Source organism: Hemiscyllium ocellatum, chromosome 14, assembly GCF_020745735.1.
Source record: "Hemiscyllium ocellatum isolate sHemOce1 chromosome 14, sHemOce1.pat.X.cur, whole genome shotgun sequence".
NCBI lineage: Eukaryota > Metazoa > Chordata > Chondrichthyes > Orectolobiformes > Hemiscylliidae > Hemiscyllium > Hemiscyllium ocellatum.
Window position 1 is genome coordinate 30,636,894 of NC_083414.1, and position 25,386 is coordinate 30,662,279.

The following is a 25,386-nucleotide window of genomic DNA, read 5'->3' on the forward strand; positions in this document are numbered from 1 at the left end:
AAGTTTAATCTTGCCTCAACAAATAAAACAGTGCAGACCAGCAATTCAACATTTACAGAGCTGGCCCACACTCATCTTTTTCAATAGTAAGAAACTCTCATGGTCAAAATGAATAGTCACAAAGATACTTTGAGAGTAACGGTATATGTGTGTGAAGGTGTGAAGTTATTTTCAAATCTCAATTTGTGTATAAGGCTAATCAAACGTCATGTATGCAGTTATCCAATGTTAATTCAACAAGAAGGCTTGGATGATACCATTTTGTCATTTATCTTGTTTTGGCTGTAGTATAACTGGATGAAAAGTTCTTGAGGCAAAAACTTGCTGCATTTCACCTTAAAATATGATAGGTCTGAAATTAGCTAGTGTAGTAATGGTTTCATTAGCTTAATTTGCAATTGTATGAGAAACGTGAATAATAATGAAAATGATTAGTTTAACAAGTACATTAAACAGACGTTAAGCCAGACATACAATTATTGTGTGTGAGTTACAGAGGAGTAAATAATAATTGCCATGCTTCAAGAGCTGCACTACAGAAGTTCAGAATTTAATTATTCATACCAATCCAGAGCCAATGTTTATTCATGATCTTCAAACAGATATGTGAGTTCCTTGAAATGGCTGATTGTCATTGGTGAACATTATTTTCTTTGAACGTAAACATTTCCTCAATAAAATTTAAATAAAATCAAGTCTGCTGATATGTTAATCATAGTCATAAGGCACATGTCACTTCCAAGTATTTATGTTCTGTACCCATGTCTGCTCAGTTACCATTATATTGACAGATATTCAGCGATTCCTGTGTCAAGGATGATATCTCGGAATATAGTGAGCAGATTTATGTTGAGATTTGTCAGTTTCAACAATGTGCCTGTCAGTAAGTGGATCCAATAAAATCACTGACTCAGTGAATTCGTATTTTCTAGAAACCTGTGGATTCAATGGTTGAAAAGATTTCTGGGGTCCATTTTCCCTGCAATCTGCTGTGATTTCAAAGTCATTTGTGATCTTCTCTTGGCACCTGCAGTCAATAAAATAAAAGCTAACAGTATTCACAGCAATCAAGATTATAAAATCATTATCAAAAAAAAACATTTTCTTTAATGTTCAAACATAATTCATCACTTTTACTTTCCAAAACCATTGTTCATGGATGAGCTTGGTGCATTCCCAATGCAAGTAGCCAATATAATTAAACCTGATCTTGTCCTCACCTGATGTAGATCCAAATAGAATGCCCTATAAGCCTGTTGGCTTAAATTGTGCCTGATATTTGTTCTCATTATTGCAAGTGATAGAACAAATGTATAGTACCATAAACTTCACCCTGACCTTAAGGATGAAACTCAGGAACAGCAATGATCTAAACTAGAATCAGGCTTTTTAAATGGCTTTGTACCACACTACACTATATGCCATTGCGTAAGCTTTGAAATTCTTTTTCAAAGTAAATAGGATTCAAATTGTTACACGCAGTAATATTTTTGCTCATAGCAGGAGGTGGTAGCATAGGAATAATGACAGCAGATTAGTAATCCAGAACTCCAGGCTCATGTTCTGATTAAAAAAAAATGCTGGAGAAACTCAGCAGGCCTGGCAGCAAGTGTGGGGAGTAAACAGAGCTAGTGTTTCAAGTCCAGTGACCTTTCTTTAGACTGGACACTGGTCACTGGACTCAAAGCATTAATTCTTGTTTTCTCTTCAGAGTTTCTCCAACTATTTCTGTTTGTTTCAGATATCCAGCATCCACAGTTCTTTGTTTTATTTTTGTGTTCTTAGGGCGTGGTTTTGAATGACAGATGGTAAAATTTAGATTCAATATAATTCTAGAATTAAAAGCTGGCCAAATGGCAACAAAGTAATCAGGTGATTATTGTAAAAATCTGTATGGTTTACTAATATCCTTTAGGAAAGGAAATCTACCGTCTTTATCTGGTCTGACTTACACGTGACTCTAGATCCATAGCAACGCAACTGACACTTAACTACTCACCAAGTAATTAGGGATGGGCAATAAATGCTGGCCCAACCAGTAACACCCTCATCCCAAAATCAAGTATTTAAAAAAAAATGTTTAATTCAGCTTGATTTATTCCCTTAGGCATTTAGTTTTGTCTTTTCACTGTGAGATCACTAAGCTGGTGAGAATAATTCGCAGGAGGTCACAGGCATCTCCTCTTGTTCACTGCACACTATTGGTGTTCCTCTCTCGCACCAGTTATTGATGCTTTCCATCCATTTAGTCCTTTTTCAACTCGGCTTATTCTTCTTTGATGATCCATCTTTGCACGTTATCAACACCAAACTCTTGCCTACTTTTGCCCATGGTCATATTTTCTCAATTTCCAACTCCTCTCTTCAGCTAAAAGCCCATGATGAGCTGGGAATCTGATTTACCTGTGAGCAAATTAATTGGTTCTTTGCGCTTCCCAGTTGACTGCAAATAACACTTCACCAGAATCTTATTTCAACAGTTGCAAACCTCTTCCTGACAGCTCTTGCACCCATTCAATGCAATATTCTATTTTCTCTAATGTTAATTCAGATGAGCTTCAGGCAATTGGCAACCTTGTTTTGACTTCAGTGTCTCTGTCCCATCAATGCCAACAATTGAAATACATCTATCTTCACAATGATTGTGGACTGAATTGTCACACTGGTCTCACCATAAATTCTCATTAAGTATAACTTATTTTTGTTGATGCTCCACTGTCAGTACAGACTTGACTTGCTCAGCTCTTCAGCCACTATATCCATCACTGGCCACCAAAGGAGTGTCATCAGCATTCCTGTTGCTCTAGAGTTGTGACTATCAATAGTTGTTCCAAGATGTTCTGGGACAACAGAGCTGATTTCTTTTGTGAGTTTTTCTCCTGAGAAGTAGTGGTGAAGGAAGGTGTCCTTGTCTAACACCTTCGCCAAACTGAATGGCTCTGTCTGTCTGGTCACCTGATATACACACCACACATTGTCCATTTGTAAAGTTTTTGAATGAGCCAGGTTAAGTGATGCTGTATTTAAAATTCCCACAGGGTTTACCAGGTGGCGCCTTTGCATCATCTACAAAGTGCACTCAGATTTTCTTCTCGTATTGTTTTTTTCCACATGCTTTCCAATTATGTTGTCCAGCACTTGAATGGCATCTGATATCCCTTTGCCTATGGTGAAACAGAACATCTCCTCAGTTATTTCTTATGTGTTGATGTCTGAGAGCCTTTGATCATTTCAAGCAGCATTTTTGTGACATTATCATCAAGCTCATTGTTGTAAATATGGGTACTCTCAGCTACCTTCACCTTTTGACAATATTACCAGCTCAGAAACTAGCCAATTATTTGGTCAAATTTCATATCTCCATTTCAGCTGAATGACTTATTTTGTGGCTCTGACAGCAGTCACAGCTCTAGGTCTTCAGGTGTTCAGTAAGTATACCATCAAGGACTGTTGCTTTGCTAATGTCCAGCTTCTGAGCTACATGTTCATCTTCATAAATCTGGTTTCTGGTTCCATCTCTCCCCAAGTTACAGTCTGTATAACATGCATATGGACCATATAACTGGGTGCAGCATTGACGCCACTATTCCTTTACTTAATTAACTTCAGATTATATTCCTGTTCAACCTGCATCTTGCCTCAGTTATGCTTCTTTGACAAAGTTGTGAAACATTCTGCGTACTTCTTTCAATTGTCCTTATGATCTTCATCTTCTACAGTCTGCACCCTTTCTTTTAGCCCAATCCTTTTGACTGTTCTGCAAGTATGTTTCATTTTTTGCAGAGCTCTTTGTAAGGCACTCTTTGATGGTCCCTCTGCATTATCTATCTGCTACTTTCTATCAGTTTCAAGCATTGCGCTGTTATGCAGGGTTTCTTGGGCACATTATATTCAACACAGCTTTTATGGCAGCTAAACATCTTTCTCAAGCTAGTACCTTTTTCCTAGGTGAAACCATCTTTCATTCTGAGTATTGTTCAAACATACTGGAATTCTTAGGGAATCAATCTATCTGTCAATTGGGAGAGTTTCTCTATGCATCTTTCTGTCTCCACCACATGGGTCTAACATTGGCCCAATACCAGCTGATGGCCAGACCCATAATTTGCTCTAGCCAGACTTTAATATTTTCCCCATTATAACTACATTCACCCAGGCCAAAGCCTGACTTCCAATTTTCATATCAAATCCCTCACATTTAGAGATGATGTTTGACATTTCTTTGAATATAGCTCCTCAACAGCATCATCAAGGGTTTCTGCAGTTGGTGTCTGCACTTGGTGAAGTTCACCACGCTCAATGTGCATCACAACCATACTGCTATGAACCAGCTCTACACATGAAAACGCTTAGTGTTAGAGGCATTTGAAATCAAATACCATATTTAGCACCAACCCCAACAGAGTTGTACAGATCTACCTTCCACAATGTTTAGTTGTCCTAAACCTGATTGTCCAGTGGCAGAAATGCCAGTACATCAATTTTGTGTATTTTGTATTCAACACTGCTGTAAGCTGGCCAGTTTGGGAGTCTGTTATCATTTTCTAGGTTCCTGTGTTCAGGAATCTGTCACTGTCCAAATTGGTTTGACATCGACTGTCAGAGTCCATCCTCCTTTCAAGGTTTATTGCATACCAGATAAGAGTCAAGATTAGAGTGGTACTGGAAAAGCAGAGCATGTCAGGCAGCATCCGAGGAGCAGGAAAATCAACATTGCGTGCAGGAGCCCTTCATCAGGAATGAGGCTGAAAGCCTCGTGGGTGGAGAGATAAATGGGATGGGTGGGGCTGGGGAGAAGGAAGTTGAGAGTGTAATAGGTGGATGGAGGAAAGGGTAAAGCTGATAGGTTGGAGAGTAGGTTGGACTGGATAGGTGGGAAGGAAGATTGACAGGTGGGACAGGTCATGAGGACGGTACTGAGCTGGAAGTTTGGAACTGGGGAAAAGGTGGGGGAGGGGAAGTGAGGAAGCTTGTGAAGTCCACATGGATGCCCTGGGGTTGAAGGATTCCGAGGTGGAAGATGAGGCATTCTTCCTCCAGGCGTTGGGTGGTGAGGGAGTGGCAGTGGAAGCAGCTCAGGACCTGCATGTCCTCTGCAGAGTGGAAGGGGGAATTGAAATGTTCAGCCACGGGATCATGAGGTTTATTGATGCGAGTGCCCCAGAGATGTTCTCTTACTTTCACATACCAGATAAGGCCCTCTCACAGTCATATTAACCTGGGGTAAGTAGTCAGTCAAAACACACTAGAGAATTTTTTTTAACCTCGTACTTCCCTTTTATAAAGAGGCAAATGCTTAGTTTGATATCATCACTCTGAACCAAATATTGCCAACTGAAAATGTCTAACATGCCAGGATCTTGCTGTATTGCTTACCATACCATGGACATGTACTCCAGCACCTTCACTACTAGAGTCATCAGTTGGCCAGTGCTGGAGGCTCTTGAGGGCTTGGTGGCCCAGCACCTATCAGGGTAGATGGCCACTGACACTTGGTGCTTAGCCCTTAACACATGTAGTGCAAATTTAAACGTTATTAAAATGCAAGAAGTTAAGCAAAGATGATTGTGCAATTTTTCACACTGAACAATAGTCCTTCATTGGATTGATGGTTTGACTGATTGTGTACGCATTTCTGGTCAAAAACACCAGATCACCAGGAGAATAGGGCACGTGCCGAGCTCGTGCTGTGGCAGTAAAGTCTAGGAAGCGTTTGTTAAAACAAATGTATTGCACATTAGAATGGTAAATAAACAGTGCTTGTGCAAGTTGCATACGTGAAGTACTTAAACCCTAGACTAATTTCAATATGACAAACCTAAAATGCATCCTCTCCACCGATCTCTAACTGACCTCTAAAGTGACCATAGAAATACGTATCCAGTGATCTTTTGTTGTCATTGATCCATTTCCAACTTGGTTATGCATTATGACAAATTTGTTGACCCCTCCTCCCCCACACCTCCAACCATTATCATTACTGTCTATAGACTAATGACAATGGTAATCAGGGCAAGGCTCTACAGACTGGAGTCATGTCTTTATATGAAAGGAAAAGAGTTGTAGTTGTTTGTTACCCAATTATTTCAGCATCAGGACATCATCAGGATAGTATCCTAGGCATCTTAAGGTGCATTATCAATTACCTTCCATTTTTCAAAAGGAAGAATTGAGATGTTTGGTGGTGACTACGTAGTATTTAGAACTATTTACAACTCCTCAGATGTTGAAGCAGAACTTGACTGCATGCTGCAAGATCTGGGAAACATTCAGGTTTAGGCAGAATAGTATCAAGTAATGTTCACACCACTAGCATGTCAGGCAAAGACAAAGACAATCTCCTCTGACTAATACTTGTTGATTTTCAATGGAATTAACAAGCTGAATCCTCCACTATAAACATTCTGAGAGATCACTATTGATCAGAAACTCAGTAAATCCGCAATATATCCTCAACATTGTACCAACAAGAGCAGGTCAGAAGCTGGGAATTCTGTGGTGAATTACCCAACTTCTGACCCTCCTGGCCTGTCCTCCATCTACAAAGGTGCATGGAGGTGTGATGGAATACTCTCCAGATGTCTGGAAAAGTGTAAATCCAACAACACATAACAATTAGAACAAGCGACCCACAATTGATAGCATAAACATTAAACATTCACTCCCTTCATCTTCTGCACACAACGGCAATAATGTGCATCATCTATAAGATGTATTCCAGTAACTAACCAAGCTTCCTTCAACTGGACCTTAGAAATCTATATCACCTAGAAGGAAATTAGCAGCTGATACATGGGAACACCACTATCTGCAAGTTCCTTTGCAAGTCATATATACAGGTTGACTTTGAACTACAACATGATCTTCATCATCACTGGTCAAAGTTATGGAACTGTAGTCATGGATTAATGTGATTCAAGAAGGTGGCTCACAATCATCTTCTCAAGGGTGTTACAGCACGGGGTAAACCCTCCTGCTTAATTTAAAACCAGCAACGCAGAAAACATTTATCCTGTGCAGTAATCTGTCAAAATCCGAGTGGCCAAGAACTATTCAAAGTAAAAATGAACAACTGTATTTATTAAAGTATTACAGAGAATAGTTAACTAGCAGCTACGCACAAGTCCTTACTCAAACCTATCTTTTACCTTCCCTTCTATAATACTAGTCCGATAAAACTCCAAATTAAGATTTACAAAACAACACTTCTTATCTCAAAACCAGGCAGCTTTCAGTTCGTCTATTTGGATCTTCCTGCGTCATCTTCTTTTTCGGAATTTCTGTGTCACAGGTTAGTGATTGAAAAGGTACCTTTTAAAAAAACTATTTTTTTAAGCAGTCTGTTTACATGCTGGGCTTGGTAGTTCTCTTCCCAACTGTTTAATTTTCCATGGACTAACACCCCAAAGCATCGGATTGTGTCATTGTCCTTTAAGACTGTCAATATACTCAATTAAAACTTGATTGGCAATTGCTATTTTTTCAGGGAATAATTTAAACTAATTGGCCGAATGTGAATCTATTTTTATTGTCATTTCCAGGCAACCTGCTAGTCCAGTAGCTGGAGCACATGTTATATTGTGTCTTATTGAGAACACTTGCTGCTGTCACTGCCAGCTTTTAACTCTCAAAAGGTATAGTACACCCACATTTTCAAAACAAGGGCTATTAGGAATGGGTATTACTTATCAACAAAACTCACATCCCACAAAGAAACTGAAAATAAATTGCTTCATACTGTTTTGACTAAGATAGAATTCTACATTTCTCTGAAGATAACCAAGTACAGAAGTAATTAAAATGATCTTTCTTGTGATGTTATACAGCAGTTATTCACATTATTCTTAGGCTTGAATGGAGTAGCTTGACTCCCTTTTTGGAAAAATATTCTTTTGTTGCAAACACTTGGACTTGACCTTTGAGCTAGCTCTCTATTCAAGGACAAAGGCAGTAAAAAAAATCTGTGTGTCAACAGGAGATTTGGCATACCACACTGCCACAAACTCTTTAGGACCAGCAGGATCAGCTAGCAGTAGCTACTTTTAAACCTATTTCTGCTGTGACTATCAAGGAAGAGTTCAATAAGTGACCCATCATATATGAAATCATTTAACTTCTATCACACTTCCTTATAAATATCTCACTTTTACACAGTAATCTATTTAATTGCTTATCAAACTCCCTGACTGAGCAAAGCTCCACAGCACAGGGCTTTCTATTTTGCAGCTAAAATGATAGTTCACTTCAACTATGTTTTTACTCTATTGCTTCTGGAAAACCCAGAAAATAAAGAAGGTAACAGGGAATGATTATAAACATCTGTATGCATTCTTTTGCAGTTGCAGAATGGTGTTTGATACACTTTGCTCTCTATTCAAGAAAAGCACTGATGCATATTTCTCTATAATTCCAGGAGGTGGTAGTTTTGTAATAAGACATCAATTGAAACCACCTCACTGTCTAGTAAAGATCACTGAAAAAGGAATAAGAATTTTCAATTCCGTCTCATGTGACCAACGTTAGATGGTCAAAGCTCCTTGTGGGCCAATTTCATTAACATCAAGCAATAAACTCAACAATTGAACTAACAGGGACTTCTATTTGACTGTAGGTTGAAGAAAGGCTTATATTCTTAAAGTAATGTTGCTTTTACATTCAACAACTTCTTTGGCAATCACAGATAGAAAAACAAATACCTGGAAAATCCGATATTCTCCAAACCATCCACTCCTAATTCTGTTGTTAATGTACTAGCCCAGAGTTTATTGTTGTTATTGTTTCTGCCTTTGTGTCCATGGAAAAAGTCTGTTGACCCTTCCATTACATCACATTCAATCTGGTACCAGGTTTGCAATTGTCTGAAAAATATTACAGAACATATTCAAAATAATGTTTCAAACAAAATTATAAGTTTCCTCCAAACAACCTGCAAATTTATTTGGTTTTTGACCTCTCCCCGAACACTACAAATTTGGGTGGGAAATGAGAATTTGAAGAAGGCATTCCAAATAAGGTCAAGTGGAGCAGGAGATCTTTTCCAGTCCATCAGTTTCTAAACTTGTAGATTGTCGATATTTCCTCCATATTTTTGAAAGTTTGCCTTTTGCACTTGCAAATAATTTTGTGCCATTAAAGAATGTGAGGAAGGCTCAGTTGTGCAACCAAATAATGAAAAGGATGCAGAGATTTTTTTGTCTTGACTCATACTTTCCTGAAAGAAAGTGCATGTAATTTAGAACCTGATTCAAGTTTGACACATAGGGAAGAGAGTAGACCACTCAGCCATTCTAGATCACTGCTGATCATCTACCACAAAGCTAATTTTCTGCGCTATTCCCATATCTGTTGGTAACTCACTCTGTGGGAAGCCAAACCCAACAGTAAGTCAATGTGGTTTCATCACACGACATTATTTAAATGTCTGAACTGAAGCAAGAATCTTTTGAATAAATATGTAATATGTCCAGTCTAGACTGAATTAGTTGACCTCCTTTGATGTAACAATGGACACAGTGAAAGCAGACCAGGGAAGGTTGACTAAATTGATCCTGAGTTAGGAGGGCAGTATTTTTAACGAGAAAAGATTTAGTAAGTTTGTTGAAATTTAGAAGAATGAAAGGACACTGTAGTGATTGTAACGAGGTCAGCCAATGGACCTCAGAATATGAGATCCCTGATTAGACCAAATTAACCGCCCCAATCAGGGAGCCCTGACTGATAGATTTAAAACAGAGTTGCTATTTTGATTTAATCCCCAGTGCCCCCTTCTTCACTTTTCTCACATAAGCATTGCCTTTATTGTGCTATGATTGTTACTGGCTCCATGGGTGTTTGTCCTCCCAACAGAAATATTGAATCAAATTTTATTGAATAAGACACAATGGTGTCTTCACTGAGTCCATGCACTGAGACACACACAACATGAGTGCAAAAAAAAAGAGGTGTCAGAGGTTCTGTTCACTCTTAGAGCTGGCTCTGAGGAAGCTAGATCAGTGTCAAGGACTGTTCATGTGTAAATAAAGGGTGACTTGGTGATGGGATACCGGCCTCTGTGGAGTTATTTCAAAGGTGAATATGAAGGCAAATGAGATGTTACTATTTATTGAAAAGGGAATGTGAAGAGGTTATCTCACCTTATATTTCAGATGTGAAGAGGTTACCTCACATTATGGGAGACTAGGGTCAAACGGCATAATCTCAGAGTAAGTGATAGCCCTTTTAATACAGAAATCAAGGAAACATTTATTCTCTCAGAGTTGTGAATCTGGAATGTTTTACTACAGAGGGCTGTTAGAACTGGGTCATTAATTATATTCAAAGCTGAGACACATTTTTAATCAGTAAGAGAATCAAGAATTATGGGGATAAGGCAGGGAAATTAAAGATTATCAAATCAGCATTATTTCAGTCGAATGATAGTGCAGACTCAATGGGTTGAATGGACTACTTCTGTTCTTATGTCTTATTGCTTAATGGAAGTATTGTTATTAATGTCAACACTGGGTTATGAAGCTGAATGTGGGAAGGGTTCCTGCTCATGGTGGCTATCCAATGAGCACTACTTTAATGGGGGCACAATCAAGCTTGAGCTGAAAATGTGTTGCTGGAAAAGCGCAGCAGGTCAGGCAGCATCCAAGGAGCAGGAGAATCAACGTTTCAGGCATGAGCCCTTCTTCAGGATCAAGCTTGATTTTGGTTCTTCCTACAGTCAGCCAGTCTGCCCTCACTCATTGTTTAAGCTCATGCTGAGGTCACCTGTCTAATGGTCCAGAATCACATGGCACAAACAGGGCAGCATGGTGGCTCAGTGGTACCCAGGTTCAATTCCACCCTTGGGCAACTGTCTGTGGAGATTGCACATTCTTCCTATGTCTGCGTTCGTTTCCTCTGTATGCTCTAGTTTACTTCCACAGTCCAAAGATATGCAGGCTGGTAGATTGGCCATGCTAAATTGTATGCTAGTTGGAGAAGCCATGCGAAATGCAGAGTTACAGGGGTGTTGTTGGATGTTGGGTCGGCTGGGATGCTCTTTGGAGGGTGATTATGGGTTCAATCAGTGAAATTTCTACACCAAATGGATTCTGTTATTCTAACAGATGAAATGGGAGAAATTCACAGCAGGGAAACTATAATCCTTATAACATCACAGTTAATGAATTGTTCATCAACACATCCTTACCTCTGTTGTTTCCTTCTCTCACTCTTCTTCACACATTTGATAAGACAATTGGTTAAAAAAGCCACGGTCATCAATAAAATTACGGCTGTGCTGACAATGGAAGCAATCACTGCTAGTTTAAAACCAAAGTCTTCGTACTTTGAAATAGCTGAAATAAAACAATAATACTTCGACTTAGTTACCTTCCATAAAATTCCAATTTATTTTTAAGGTAGAAACCAAAATACAAACCATTAAAGGATGATGCACTTCTATTTCTTTGCTGAGAGTTCTGGAAAATACTTCACAATTTAAAATGGCGAACATTAAAGTATGAATTTTGCAAGATAGAATGGAAGGCAATTGGGGAAGAACTCAATAAATAAATAATTTCCTTATACTATATATCTGTATAAAGATGAGAGACACTAACAAATTGTAATAAAACAATTGTGTGAATGTTTGTGGTTGAAAGTCCAGTTCATAGCAGATAACAATTTCAGAAGTGAAACACAGCTCAGATAAAAACATGCCATGAAGACAAACAGGATATGGGTCTGACTAAAATAACATAAGGAAGCACATCAGCTCACAATGACCAATGATTATACTAACTTCAGCTGTCGGTCTCCAAGGAAACAGAGCAGGATAGTGCAATTCAGAGTATTTCACCATTGGAAATTTGCATTTTCCACTTTTAAAATGTTGTCCAATTTCTCTCCATATGCTTGAGGTAAGTATTGTATTTTTAGCATTAGTACAATTGAATTCTGTTCCAGTTATTGCTCAAATCTGGTATTTTGATCTTATAATCGGCTGTTTCATAAGATTTATATTAATCTTTGAAACTGCCTGTCTATCAATTAGCATAACTTTGGCATCCAGTGTAATTTTGCTGTACTCCAAATAACATGCTCAGTCATGTACAGGTGAACATGTAGATCAGACCTATAGACTGGAAAGACTTAAACAATGTCCAAAAGTGGTCCAGATGAAGAATTTACAATTGAACCCCTTCAAAATAATGTTTGAAACAGCACCATCTTTATTAAACACATCATGAGCAAGAATAATGGAAAGTGCAACTTTTGCAATCAGATTTTTCCTTTCAAAAATAAGGATCTTTAAACTAGCTCCATGTTTTGTTATCTTCTGAAGTCTGCACCAGTTGATTCTGAGGCAGTTTTAACAGATGATCTTAAAGAAGAGGCTTGATAACGGAAGGCAGAATCTAACAGCATAGGAGCAGGCTGTGCAGAGGTAGACATGGAGATGGATGTTGTTAGCTCCCATGTGGATTATGCCAACACTGGACAGCATGTTAATCATTAAGACACCATATATAACACCAGCAAGGAAGTATGACTCACCTACCACTAGTTAGACAAAAAACACTGTGATGTAATAAACTACAGAACTCAGTTCTACATTTGGATCTTGCTACTCAGTGCTAACTAAATTTAAGATTATCGGGTTAAGGCAGGAAAGTGGTTTTGAGGTACAAGCCCATCAATGATCTTATCGAATTTCAGATCAGGCTTGGGCAGCTGCTTAGCTATCTCTCGTTCCTATTTATGCTCTTACATGAAGTGAAGAGTTATTGAACGACTCAAGATAGCATAAGGATGGTCTGTCTGCTGCTCTCAGAAGCCCAGCTCCACACATTTAAGAACATATTTATGTACATGCATGAGAGGTGCCAATGGCTTTCCAAGAGAATTGTGCCAGGCACACTTCAGAAATACTTCATTTAAAAAACGTGATGAAACAGCATCAGCCTCAATAAAATTACAAGAATTGACTTTATATTGAGCGCTTGAGAGAATACTATCAGAGTCAAATTGGCATTTGTCATCATAGGATTTAATACATAAAATATATTTGGGATCAATAAACATTTTTAATAAGACAAAATAAGATTTTCATTGGAACTTCTGTTCAGCAAATTACACCATTTTTTCATCCACAATTCTCAGGGTTCAGGTGAATTTATTACATGAAGAAGGAAGTCACTGAACTGAACATCATGAGATGAACAAACAAACATCAATTTAACATGTACAAGAGTACATCAGAAAATGTTATATGCCAAGCAGCAATCGTCTCTGTAGCCACGCAGTGCAGATTGTAAAGAGTCACACTAGACTTGAACCATTGACTGTTTTTCTCTCTCCATAGATGCAACCAGACCTGCTCAGACGCCCCAGCACTTTCTGCTGTTATTTCAGATTTCCAGCACCCACAGAATGTGACTTTTAATGCAGTTAACACGATGGTGTTAATAACACAAAAGGTTAATCATCAGCATAACATATTTTCGGATGTGATAATATATTTGGCATCTATTAAACTTAGCTTCTGGCCAAAACTCTACTCTGTGAATCCTAAGACAGACGTGATGGTGATATGAAAAGGAGGTGGTATGGGAACTAACAAGAGGGAAATATTTACTTGACCTGTTCCTCACCAATAGATTTTTCACTTAAGTAACTGTCCATAGCAATGATAGGAGTGACTACCACACAGTTCTTGCAGGGGCCAAGTTCCATCATCATACTGAGGAAATCCTCCATTGTATTGTGTGGCGTTGTTATGATGCTAAATGGGATAAATTTTAAACAGTTCTGCACCTCAAAATTGGGCACCCATGAGGCACTGGCAGCCATCAGCAGAATTGTACTCAACAACAAATTGTAATTTCATGGCTTGACACATCTCCCACTCTACCATTATCAATAAGCTGAGTAATCAACTCTTGTTCAATGGTGCTGACCTGGGGAAGACACAACCAGGTCATGCCAGACAGGGTAAGCAACACGCAATTAATAAAGATAAGTGATCCCACAACCAACAGATCAGATACAGTCTGTGCAGTCCTGCTAAATCCATCATGAATGGTGGTGGATGATTAAACAACTCACAAATGTTCACATCCTCAATATTAGGGGAGCCCAGCACATCAATGTCCAACGATCAAGCTGAAACATTTGCAATAATCTTTATTGAGAAGTACCAAGTGAATGCTTCATCTTGACCTCTCCAAAATGTCCCTCACATTGTAGATGCCAGTCCTAATCCAATTCAATTCATTCCACATAATTTCAAGAAATGGTTGGTGGCACCAAAGACTGCAAAGGCTTTGGAATCTTTGAACATTCCAGCAGAAGTACTAAAGTACTGAATAGTGCTGAAGATGTGATCTGGAATTAGCTGTGTCCCAAGTCTAACTGTTCCATTACAGATACAACATCAGCATATACCCAACAATATGGAAAACTGTCCATCTTTGTCCTGTCCACTAAAAGCAGATTAAATCCAGTCCTTATAATTATGTCCCAGCAAGCTACTCTTGATCATCAAGCAAGTGTCAGACAGTGTCATCAACAAGTCTATCTAGTGGCACTTAGTCAGCAATAATCTACATTCTGATGTTCAATTCGGGTTCTTCCAGTACAACTCAGCTCACAACCTCATTACAACCTTGTTCCAAACATAGCCTAAAGAGCTCAACCCAAGAAGTGAAGTGAAAATGACTGCCCTTGACATCAATGTAGCATTTTATAGCATGTCATCAATGAGTCTTAGAAAAACTGGAGTCATGGGAATAAGGGGGGAAATGCTCTGTCAGTTGCAGATTTATTAACTTTACTTCCATGATTCCTCACTGCAGTCTGCACTGTCTGTGTAATATTTCCATCGTCATCAATTGGTATTTGGAGAAACACAGAAACTTAATTGGTGTCACTGCACTGGTTCATTTCCTTGCATATACGCAAAAGCTGATGAAATAGCAGCAGAGTATTAGCCTTGTGGTCACAAGAGATATGCAAAAACTAAGTATCTGTCCCAAATTACTTGAAACTGAAATATTGTTAATGTAGCTTAGAAAAACCTATGAAATCAGAGGTTATTCCAAACACCATTCACCAAAATGACTAGGGCTGTATCAATAATACATTACACTCCCAGAGATTCCAATGGTCCTCCCCAAACAGAATAACCAGAATCATCACCTTACCCATTGTTCTCTCAACATCTTACCCCATGGAGACACTCCTGATCTGTACTGGCAATAGTGGGCAAATATTCTCATTGGTTTCCATGGTCTTTCAGGGTAAAATCTAAAAATTAATTTTTCAAGCTTTATGAATTATGTCACTTCAGTAACTTCTATATTTTTGTTTTTCTAACAGGCTTTCAGGTTCTTGATTAATTTAACCCTTTGATTCATAGTCTTTACACATTTTCTTTTTCCTCCATCAAAATTACTTCATTAATTTATCATTTTTAACTATGGAATAGCATCAAACTCAAAACATTAACTGTTATGTTCTCTAACAGGCCCTCCTACTATTTACAGTAAAATTTCCAAGTTCCAACAAATGCTGTTTTAGTTAACACAAGTGAAATATGATCTACTAGCATTGAAAAGATTCATATTGGCTGTGAAAATCTGTTAAATTGCAATGCCCATATTAATACATGCAACTGAGGCATGACTTGGAGATTTCTTGCAGTGTCTTGATTAACAATTATCCCTCAAAAGAGCTTAAAAAAGCAGATAATCCAATAATTTATTTTAGATTGATCCTTGGAGCATTGATGTACAGAAATAAGTTGCAATGTTTCTTACAGGAATGACTGCACTGAAAGGTTTTAAAAGGGTTGTAGTCATGTAGAACATTGTGGTAATGGAACTCACCATACTTTCGCAATTTCCTTTTATTCTCCGACAGTCTGCTGATAAAACCACTTTACATTGTGAAATGAAAATGCCACATTTAGAATTCAGTATTTTTCTCACCATTTTCTGTTCTAGCATATGCCTCTATCGCACCATATTTCAAATGGTTAACTTGGTCTCAAAGCTGTTTCTAACCAGATGCTGGGAAGCTCAAGTTATAACTCTTTCTTGATCATGACTGTGTGAAAGATTTTTCATCTGTTGCCCATATCTCCTTGATCACCCACCACAATTTTGAATTCATTCAACAGTACAGGGAGACGGAAACACAGAAATGCATACCTCATTTTACGACTAAACTTAAAAAAGAATCCTTTTGTTCACCTTTTCATTTCTTTTCCTTGCTATGCCTTCAACATACTTTAAAAAGTAAGCTTCAATATGCAATAAACATTTCCATAATGTCTAACAACATTACTGGGCATCAGCCCAGCAGGGACTAAGATCTAACAGAATGAAGTACATATAAAAAACATCATATTGCAGATATCCAAGATCTGAAATGAAAATGCTAGAAATAGCAATGTCAGGCAGGATTTATGGGTAAAGAAACAGAGTTAATGTTTCAAGTCTGTTTTTTTTACATCAGAATTAGATTATATGAGATAAGCAACGATCTTTTTGTTCAGTTGTGCCTTCCCTGGTGAAATTGTTTCATTCCTGTACAACATTCCATGTCATAGCCCAGGTATAGAAAACTTAAAATAACAAAACAGAATGACATATTGAACTTGCCTTTTTTCACTGGGCTAATTGGATTGAAACAGTCAAGGTAACCTCATGCTAACTTCAGGAAGACAGTGTCAGCAGCTAAAGAAAACTAGTGGTAATCATCACAAGAAACACTGATGTTGGAAAGGTAACAAATCCATCAAAATGATAGGTAAGTCTCGAGGCACTGGGCTTGTAACACATACAAGGCAAGCCTCATTTAGATAGAAATATGATTGATCTCATAAATCCACTTGTAGACCTTCTATGGTCTGTGAGTCTTTGCTTAAAAACTGGCCACATAAGAACGAAAAAAATCTGGAGATCCAAAATCAATACCTCAAACATGTAAATGTATGAAACTGACCTTGGAGTAAAGTCACGTGTAATTAAGATATTTTTGCAAATGATTATGCACAATTAAATAAAAGACTAAATAATTAAGACTTAACTCAAATGAAATGAAACAATGTAATCCAACTAATTAATACTGCAACTTGTTTAATAGATCAAGTTTGATTATTCATAAAGATCCAAAGATGGGCAGCTCAGGTGAATTGGCCATGCGAAAATGCTCACAGTGTTAGGTACATTAGTCAGAGGGAAATGGGTCGGGGTGGGTTACTCTTTGGAGGATTGGTGTGGACTGGTTGGGCTGAAGGGCCTGTTTCCATACTGTAGAGAATCTAATCTAATCTAATCTAAAATACATACTTCCTGAAAAATTAGACTCACTTACCACTATTCGTGATTTCTCAGATTTTTGGTGAATTATTTAATGAACTTTTATTGATACAACCTAGTGAAGCTATAAGTAAAAGTTTAGAAATAGTCAACAGCTAAAATGGCATCAACAGGAGCGAAGTGGATAAATTAAGAGTGGTAGCAGGATTTAAACAAATAGAGAGGCAGGAAATGGGGAGTGGAGGGAACAAGGCCAAAAGGAAGGGTCTGTGAAATGACAAAAGGCAGGAGAGATTAAATGACAAAATGTATGGCAATGACACAAGCAAAGAAACTAAAAATGGGTCTTGAGGAGGTGCAAATGGAAACAGTATATCAGCAGCAGCTGCTGGCTTTGGAAAAGTGGGGGCACAGGTTGCAAACTGAAATTGTTGAAATCAATATTGAATGTGGAAGGTTAGGAATTGTCTAATCAAAAGATCAGAAGGTTTTCCTTCAGCTTCTGCCGACCATAGTTCATGTGTGTAACAATTTCCATCCCATTTCCACAATGTAAATTCTGCTGTGATATATAAATGGATAGACGTGAGTGAGATTGAAGTGGGATTGATTGTACACACTCAAACAATTCTTTGGGGACTGGATTAAGTAAATATTTAAAGACTAGGTAATCCACTATGTGAAAACTGGAGGATAAACAAATTAGCACAGAACAGAAGATCTCCATCTTCATTTTTGTCTGTCTAATTAATACTACATTGTGCAGTAAATTGCAATCCTAATGAGACTCCAGCAACACAACATTCAAATTAAGTACAACTGCTCCAATCAAATTCAATACTTTTGATACAATTTCACAACTGGAATTCTGATCACTTTATTGTGTATTTAACTGTACATTTTACATGAAATTTACCAATGCAGAAATAGTCAGTTTGGTCCAAATGTGGTGTCTATGCTCCACTTAAACTGCCGCAAATGTGTTGCTGGTCAAAGCACAGCAGGCCAGGCAGCATCTCAGGAATAGAGAATTCGACGTTTTGAGCATAAGCCCTTCATCAGGAATGAGAGAGAGTAGCCAAGCAGGCTAAGATAAAAGGTAGGGAGGAGGGACTTGGGGGAGGGGCGATGGAGGTGGGATAGGTGGAAGGAGGTCAAGGTGAGGGTGATAGGCCGGAGTGGGGTGGGGGCGGAGAGGTCAGGAAGAGGATTGCAGGTTAGGAGGGCGGTGCTGAGTTGAGGGAACCGACTGAGACAAGGTGGGGGGAGGGGAAATGAGGAAACTGGAGAAATCTGAATTCATACCTTGTGGTTGGAGGGTTCCCAGGCGGAAGATGAGGCGCTCCTCCTCCAGCCGTCGTGTTGTTATGTTCTGCCGGTGGAGGAGTCCAAGGACCTGCATGTCCTCGGTGGAGTGGGAGGGAGAGTTAAAGTGTTGAGCCACGGGGTGATTGGGTTGGTTGGTCCGGGCGGCCCGGAGGTGTTCTCTGAAGCGTTCCGCAAGTAAGCGGCCTGTCTCACCAATATAGAGGAGGCCACATCGGGTGCAGCGGATGCAATAGATGATGTGTGTGGAGGTACAGGTGAACTTGTGGCGGATATGGAAGGATCCCTTGGGGCCTTGGAGGGAAGTGAGTGTGGAGGTGTGGGCGCAAGTTTTACATTTCCTGCGGTTGCAGGGGAAGGTGTCGGGGGTGGAGGTTGGGTTGGTGGGGGGTGTGAATCTGACGAGGGAGTCACGAAGGGAGTGGTCCTTGCGGATAATAACTGCCCTCAATATAAACATTAATTATGCTTTCCCTTACATACCAATCTAGATTTCACTTAAGTACATTTTCTTTGCCACCTTTTTGGCTGTAGCCAAGGTCATGCTAATGGTCTAATAATCAATCACTTGTCAGGTTTAGTTTATTTAAGCAGTGAAACATGTTACAAGTTATGAAGCAGACATTAAAGCAAATCAACTGACATGTGTGTGCAAGTTGCCAAACACAAAGTGATTCTACTTTGTGAATCAGGCAGAATCACAACATTGTATACACCTCGCACAAGGAATACTTCAAGATGAATTCTCATAAAGGCTTGTATACATAAAACATCCAGAACATTAATTAGATACACAGATTTTCCAGAGATTAGAAATGTTGCAACCTAAGTCAGTTGCTTTGAATTCTAGGTCCGCTGCATAAGATATATTTACTCCAGGCCACAGCATTGAAGAGCAATAGTCAATAACTGCACAAGTGGATGTTCATCACTCTGCCACCCAGAAGTGAACACCATCTGCTGCAGGGAAAGTAAGTAACCCACCTCACACTGCAACTTCTCAATATCAGGTTGGATAAATTCTAGAACCTTGTTAACTGCCAGCACGTATAAACCAATAGATTACCTTCTAATGCTATTAATTTTGTCAACTATATAACGTGTCCAATAAAAATTAAGCACATTAATTCATATTAATCTATTAATCTATATTTATTGATCTAGACAATTTGACAATCTGTAGACCAATTAAAGAGGAGTTAGTGGTATAACAGGAGACTTTATTTGGTGATTGATCATAAACTATTATTTTTAAATAAAAAGCACCAACCATAAGTGATTACTGTATGACTTGTTTGTCATAGTCATTCAGCTCAGAAACAGATCATTTGATCCAACCAGTCCATGCCAAACATAATCCCAATCTAAACTAGTCCCACCTGCTTGTTCCTGGCCAGTCTTCTTCTTTGACAGCTTGTTACAAAATTGTTAAATAATTCACACATTAGCAATGAATATTCTAAATGGAAGTTTTTCAGGGAAGTGTAAGTACAATCTAAGCTAAGCGACACTGGCCAGGTTTGCAAGTCAATTAAGAATAGTATTCACTTCTGAGTTTGGGTTGGATGGTAAACTGGAGAATATACCTAAGTAAGAATTTTTGATGAAGGGCTGGATGATTTGCCCAGATATTCCATCCTGGTTCTCTCACTCTACATTTTCTTGGATGAACAATGATATTTGGCAGTTCTCTTCCTTTCCCTAATTATTTGTACCCATTTTATTGCATCCATACCATCGGTACCTGGAACCTTTACTGATTTCATTCTGTACAAAACCACTTGCTTCAAGTGTCAAGATGCTGCTTTTTATAATTCTTCCATTTCACTGGCATTCATCCAGCTCTGCCAGTTATTTAGGTAATTCCATACTAAAGGAATTTTCTCTACATCCAGTCCAAACTCTTTCTGTATTGACCAATGGTTTCTGTCCCTTCTTTATTTCACTTCTCCTCTATCTACAACCGTGTTGCTCATGTGTGTTACAGACTATGATCCATTATATTTAAAGTTTTTACTGTTTGAACTTCATTTTCCATTTCTGTGCTACTTTGAAATGTCCCCAACTACTGTTCAAGGCTGTTTATTTCAGCTTGAGCAAAATCCAAGTAGGCTTCTACAATTCCTGTCAAAATAAACTGAAGAATTGGTTTTTTGATCTATTATGTCATTCATTCAATAGTATTCACAAAAGAAAGTTTTAAGCACTTTATAGTTAAATACGTCTGTCTGACACTGCTACCAGACACCAAGAATAAACTCTGGAATCATCAGCCTTCAACACACGAGGACTGTACCAATGCCAAGCACAACTACATATCAACTGGCAATGACAGATCATAAAAAAATACAAGATTTCAAGAAAAAAAAATAGGAGTAGACCATTTGGCATCTTGAACCTGTTCTTCCATTTAATACAATGACTTGTCATTGGCTTTAACTTCACTTTCCATCTCATATCCCTTGATTTCCTGAGACAGCAAAAATCTGCTTAAAATATATTCAACAACAGAGCATCCACAACTATCTAGAATTCCAAAGATTTATTACCCCTACAGTGAAGAAATTTCTCATTTCAGTTCTAAATGAACCATTCCTTATCCCGGGAATATGCCCTTCCCCCTACTTAGCATTTGTGTTCTAGACATCCTAGTGAGGAAAAAGCATAGTCAATTATCTCCCCTGCCAAGGCCTTTCTGAATCTTTCCCGATGAAGTGCTTATGCTTGAAAGGCTTCTCGGATACTACCTGACTTACTGTGCTTTTCCAGCCCTTTACTATCGACTCTGATCGCCAGCATTTGCAGTCCTCACTTTCTCCTCCTTTCTGAATCTTATATGTTTGAATGAGATCACCTCTTAATATCCTAAATTCCAGAGAATATAGGTCTAATTTACTTTACTTATATATAGGACAATTCTTATCACAGGAAGTACATCTGGTGAACACTTGTTGCACTACCTCCAGTTTAAGTATATCTTTTCCTTAATATGGAGACCAATTCTGCAATCTAGCTATGGTCTCACCAAAACCCTGTCTTTCTACAACTGTAAAAGGTCAGGATGTCATTTGCCTTTCTAACTGCTAGTTGTAGCTGTATGTTAATTTTATGACCAGCTATACTCTTCTTTCGGCCAAAGTGAATAACTTCATACTTAGCCACATTATGTTCCATCTGACAACTTGTTGTTGCCTCACATTTTCCTCTTTATTTCACTGGATATGGGCATCACTGGCTAGGCCAGCATGCATTGTCTATCATGAGAGGCAATGGCCTAGTGGTGTTATTGTTAATCCAGAGACAGAGGTGATGTTCTGGGGGCCTGGGTTCAAATCCTTCCATGGTGGAACCTGAATTCAACAAGCATCTGGAATTAAGAGTCTAATGATGACCATGAATTCATTAGGGATGGGCAATAAATGCTGTCTTAGCTAGTGATGCCCTCATCATAAGAATGATTTTTTAAAAATTCCTAATGACCCAGAGGATAGTTAAGAATCAACCACATTGTTGAAGGTCTGGAGTCAAGCTAGACCAGGGAAGGATGACAGAATTTTTCCTTAAAGGACATTACAGTAAATGAATCAGATGGGTTTTTCCAACAATTAGCAATGGTCATTATTAGACTCTCAATTTTAATTGAATTCAAATTCTGCCATGGTGCGATGTTTCTTCACAGCATTACCTGTGCATCTGGATTAATAGTCTTGCGATAATACTATTAAACCATTGCATCACCTGATTTGAACTCATTTTCCTGGAACATCTCCCTCTAAGCCTGTGGAATACTCAATACATTACCACAATGCCACCACCTCCCCAACCTATTTACATCCGTTTGCAGCTTCCATGTCTCCTCCTCATAGTTTACCTTCCCACCTAGCTTTATATCACCAGAAACCATAGGCATATTGCTCTAAGCCTCTTGATCTAAGCCATTAATATGAATTGTAAATAGCTAAAGCCTTAGCACTGATCCTTGCAACACCCTGCTAGTCACTGCCTGACAACTTGAAAAAATGTCCCATTTATCTTTACTTTCTGTTTTCAGTCCATTAATCAAGCTTCTACCAATGGTAATATTTTACCCCAAACTCCATAATTCGTATTTTGTGTATTACCTTTAATTTTATTGAAAATATCACAATGCATCAATAACCTAAGAATGATTCCTTAATTGCATTGCTAAATAATTTATTAGTCCACTTCAAACAAATTGCTCAAGAATCCTCACATGCCATTTTTAATGAGATCATTTTTGCCAAAATGCAAACAGCAGAACTGAACAGTCATACTGAAGGCCTGATGCTTGCCAGGCTAGTCAACAACTCAAATTAATCAGAAATATTACTATTTTAAAGTAATTTGACCAACATGTCACAAATAGAAACACCCAGTCTTCTGTCATTTCTGAGCCCACTTTAACCATACTGTTTATGTTAAATTGATCATCAGTAACTTACATGAGCACCATGCCACGTACAACATATATATTGAGCAAGGAATAAAAATATGAAATAGCAGTAGAATTTGGGCTATTTCATACATTTTAAAAAATCAAATTTTAAAAAACTATCAAGTAGAAATTCATCAAAATGGCCCAATATTCCAAATTTTATCAAAATGCACCTACACACTGCTGAAAGCAATATTTTCGTTTTTAATAAATGGATCAATTAAGGTATTTAGAGATAGAGATAAAACCATCTATTCAAGCATCTGCATTAAGCAAGAACTTTTATGTCGATTCCCAGCAGACAAAAATAAACCAAGTGGTATGGAACTGAACGAAGATTTAACGTATACTGCGAGTTTTATCATTGTGGTCTGGGTCAAAGTTCGTAAGGATAATCAAGTTTGAAAGCCTGGCTACACTCTGCTGGTTTGGGATACCAATGCATCAATTTTAAAACTGATCACTTTTAAATGCAAGAAACGTGAAGATCTTAGTTCTGTATATTTTCATGAAATATCTGTTTCAAAACAAAATATCGTTAATATACAATATCCTCCACACTGCCTTTCCAACACAAGGGAGTGTATGATATCTCAAATGATTTCTCCCTTTCTGTGTTAAATTGCCTAATCTGAGAAAATTATCGTCAGGAAGCAATTACTCCATTGAGTCAAATTCAGACTGAAGTTGTTCAAAGAGACGATAGAGTATTGCTATGGCATTTGCATTTTAATAAAAAGCAGACGGAAGAGACGCCAATCTGCATGGTTTTAAAACAGTTTACCTCTCTGAAGGAAAATAAAGCGTTCAAAATCATTGAACTTCAACTATCATATATCATGCTTTACTCATACCCCCGCTTATCCTTCACAAAATTCCAAAGTCTCCAGCAAAACAGCTCAGAGCCTGTTGCCATGAGAAAGGAGCTAGCGGGTCGCATGAAGGTGTGGAATGTGGAGAAGTCGCTGTTCTTTCTCCAGTTGACAGTCCGAGGAGCAGCATCTGCAGCCTTACTCCATCTGATCAGGAGGGGGCGCTCAGCATACTGCCCCCTGCCAAGCTATCCCCAGGCAGTGTCACCCAATTATCCCTCAACTGGACACACCGATAACGCACTAATTTTATTGCTGTTCCTCTCTTTTTTTAAAACAGAAATTCCAATTAACTAAACTTGACCATCAATTTGCAGCAAAATATGGTATTTTTCAGAATCCACGTGGCCTTTAAAAAGAAAACAATAAGTCTCCTGTACGATTTACTTGGTTTAAAAAGTTAAACTCGGATTGACAAAGCAGGCAGAAGGGTGTGTATGAAATGGGAAATTTAAAATTCCCCTAAAATGCTCTTAAATGGCAATGAGGTACATGGGAATGAGTGAGATTTACTGGTCTGCATTGGCTGCTGGATTGAATAATTCACCCGATGACAAGTGGGTAAAATCATTTGCTGCAGGATGTTGTACAACAAGATTTAAGGGACCACGTTTCTATCTCAGCTAACGCTGTGCAAATACACCGGCTCCAGGCAGGTATTTGCAATGGCGTCTAAACGGAAGGCATGCGATAAAAATGCAGCACCATCAGCAAACACAGTCGCATATCTCTGTATTCAGACAATTCAAAAATGCAAACCCCACAATCCCCCCTCACCTTTATGATTCTGGACGCTGTTCGCATCTTCTGAGAATACCCCTATCACTGAGTTATTAAAGGACGATTCAGTAGTGGTTTGCATATCCGAACTTATTTTTTAAAAACTGTCTCAATTACTCCGTGTATTAGTTTTAAGACGAATCACTTTTCTGCCTCTTGTAGCCGAAACCTGAGGCTGGTCCTTTTTTTCTTGAGCTTTCAAAGTCTGTTCCTCAACGAGTCCAGTCCTGGAGACGATTAAGGATCCCCCCCTCGCGGTGTTTCTGCACGATCTCACAGGGACACTTTTGGTCCCAGTCGGCCCATGTATGCCCGTTTTCTACAATCACTAATCCAAGAAAGTCGAACCGTTAGGTCAAGTCAGTGAGCAATCCCAAAAGTTGCGTGACAGCCGTTATACCACACACACACATTATCGTAAGCATCACTTCCTCGTTAATCTCAGCCTATGAGCTGTGCTTTCACTATGAAGCAATATTTTACTTTCCGCAGACAGCCTGCTCTCTCGTTTGCAACGTTTTGAAAAAAAAATCCACTCCACAGGAGGATTGGCAACAAGGATGCTTTCTGTCAAATGACACCGGCTCTGAAAAATGGCCACGTGCCTAATCCTGCGCTGATGCTTTACAACAGAAAGGGCCTGGCGAAGACACAG

The 25,386-nt window shown here is 38.6% G+C and overlaps 1 protein-coding gene across 1 annotated transcript; it reads right to left on the bottom strand.

The window, feature by feature from the left end:
• Positions 1-472: 472 nt before the first annotated feature.
• On the bottom strand, positions 473-25,225 carry LOC132822119 (uncharacterized). Its single transcript, XM_060835159.1, has 4 exons — positions 24,729-25,225; positions 11,180-11,327; positions 8,697-8,858; positions 473-1,027 (listed from the first exon to the last, which is right to left on the bottom strand). The coding sequence occupies exons 1-4, from the start codon at positions 24,811-24,813 to the stop codon at positions 811-813; spliced, it is 612 nt and encodes a 203-aa protein (XP_060691142.1). The 5' UTR covers positions 24,814-25,225; the 3' UTR covers positions 473-810.
• Positions 25,226-25,386: the final 161 nt, after the last annotated feature.

What these genes read in the sequence shown, in the direction of transcription:
- LOC132822119 (XM_060835159.1), bottom strand. Translation starts at nt 24,813, where the DNA reads ATGCAAACCACTACTGAATCGTCCTTTAATAACTCAGTGATAGGGGTA. An exon ending in CAGCGTCCAGAATCATAAAG is followed by an intron (nt 11,328 to 24,728) that starts GTGAGGGGGGAT and finishes GTTTTATTTCAG; the next exon opens with CTATTTCAAAGTACGAAGAC. An exon ending in GAGAATATCGGATTTTCCAG is followed by an intron (nt 1,028 to 8,696) that starts GTATTTGTTTTT and finishes TATTGACTGCAG; the next exon opens with GTGCCAAGAGAAGATCACAA.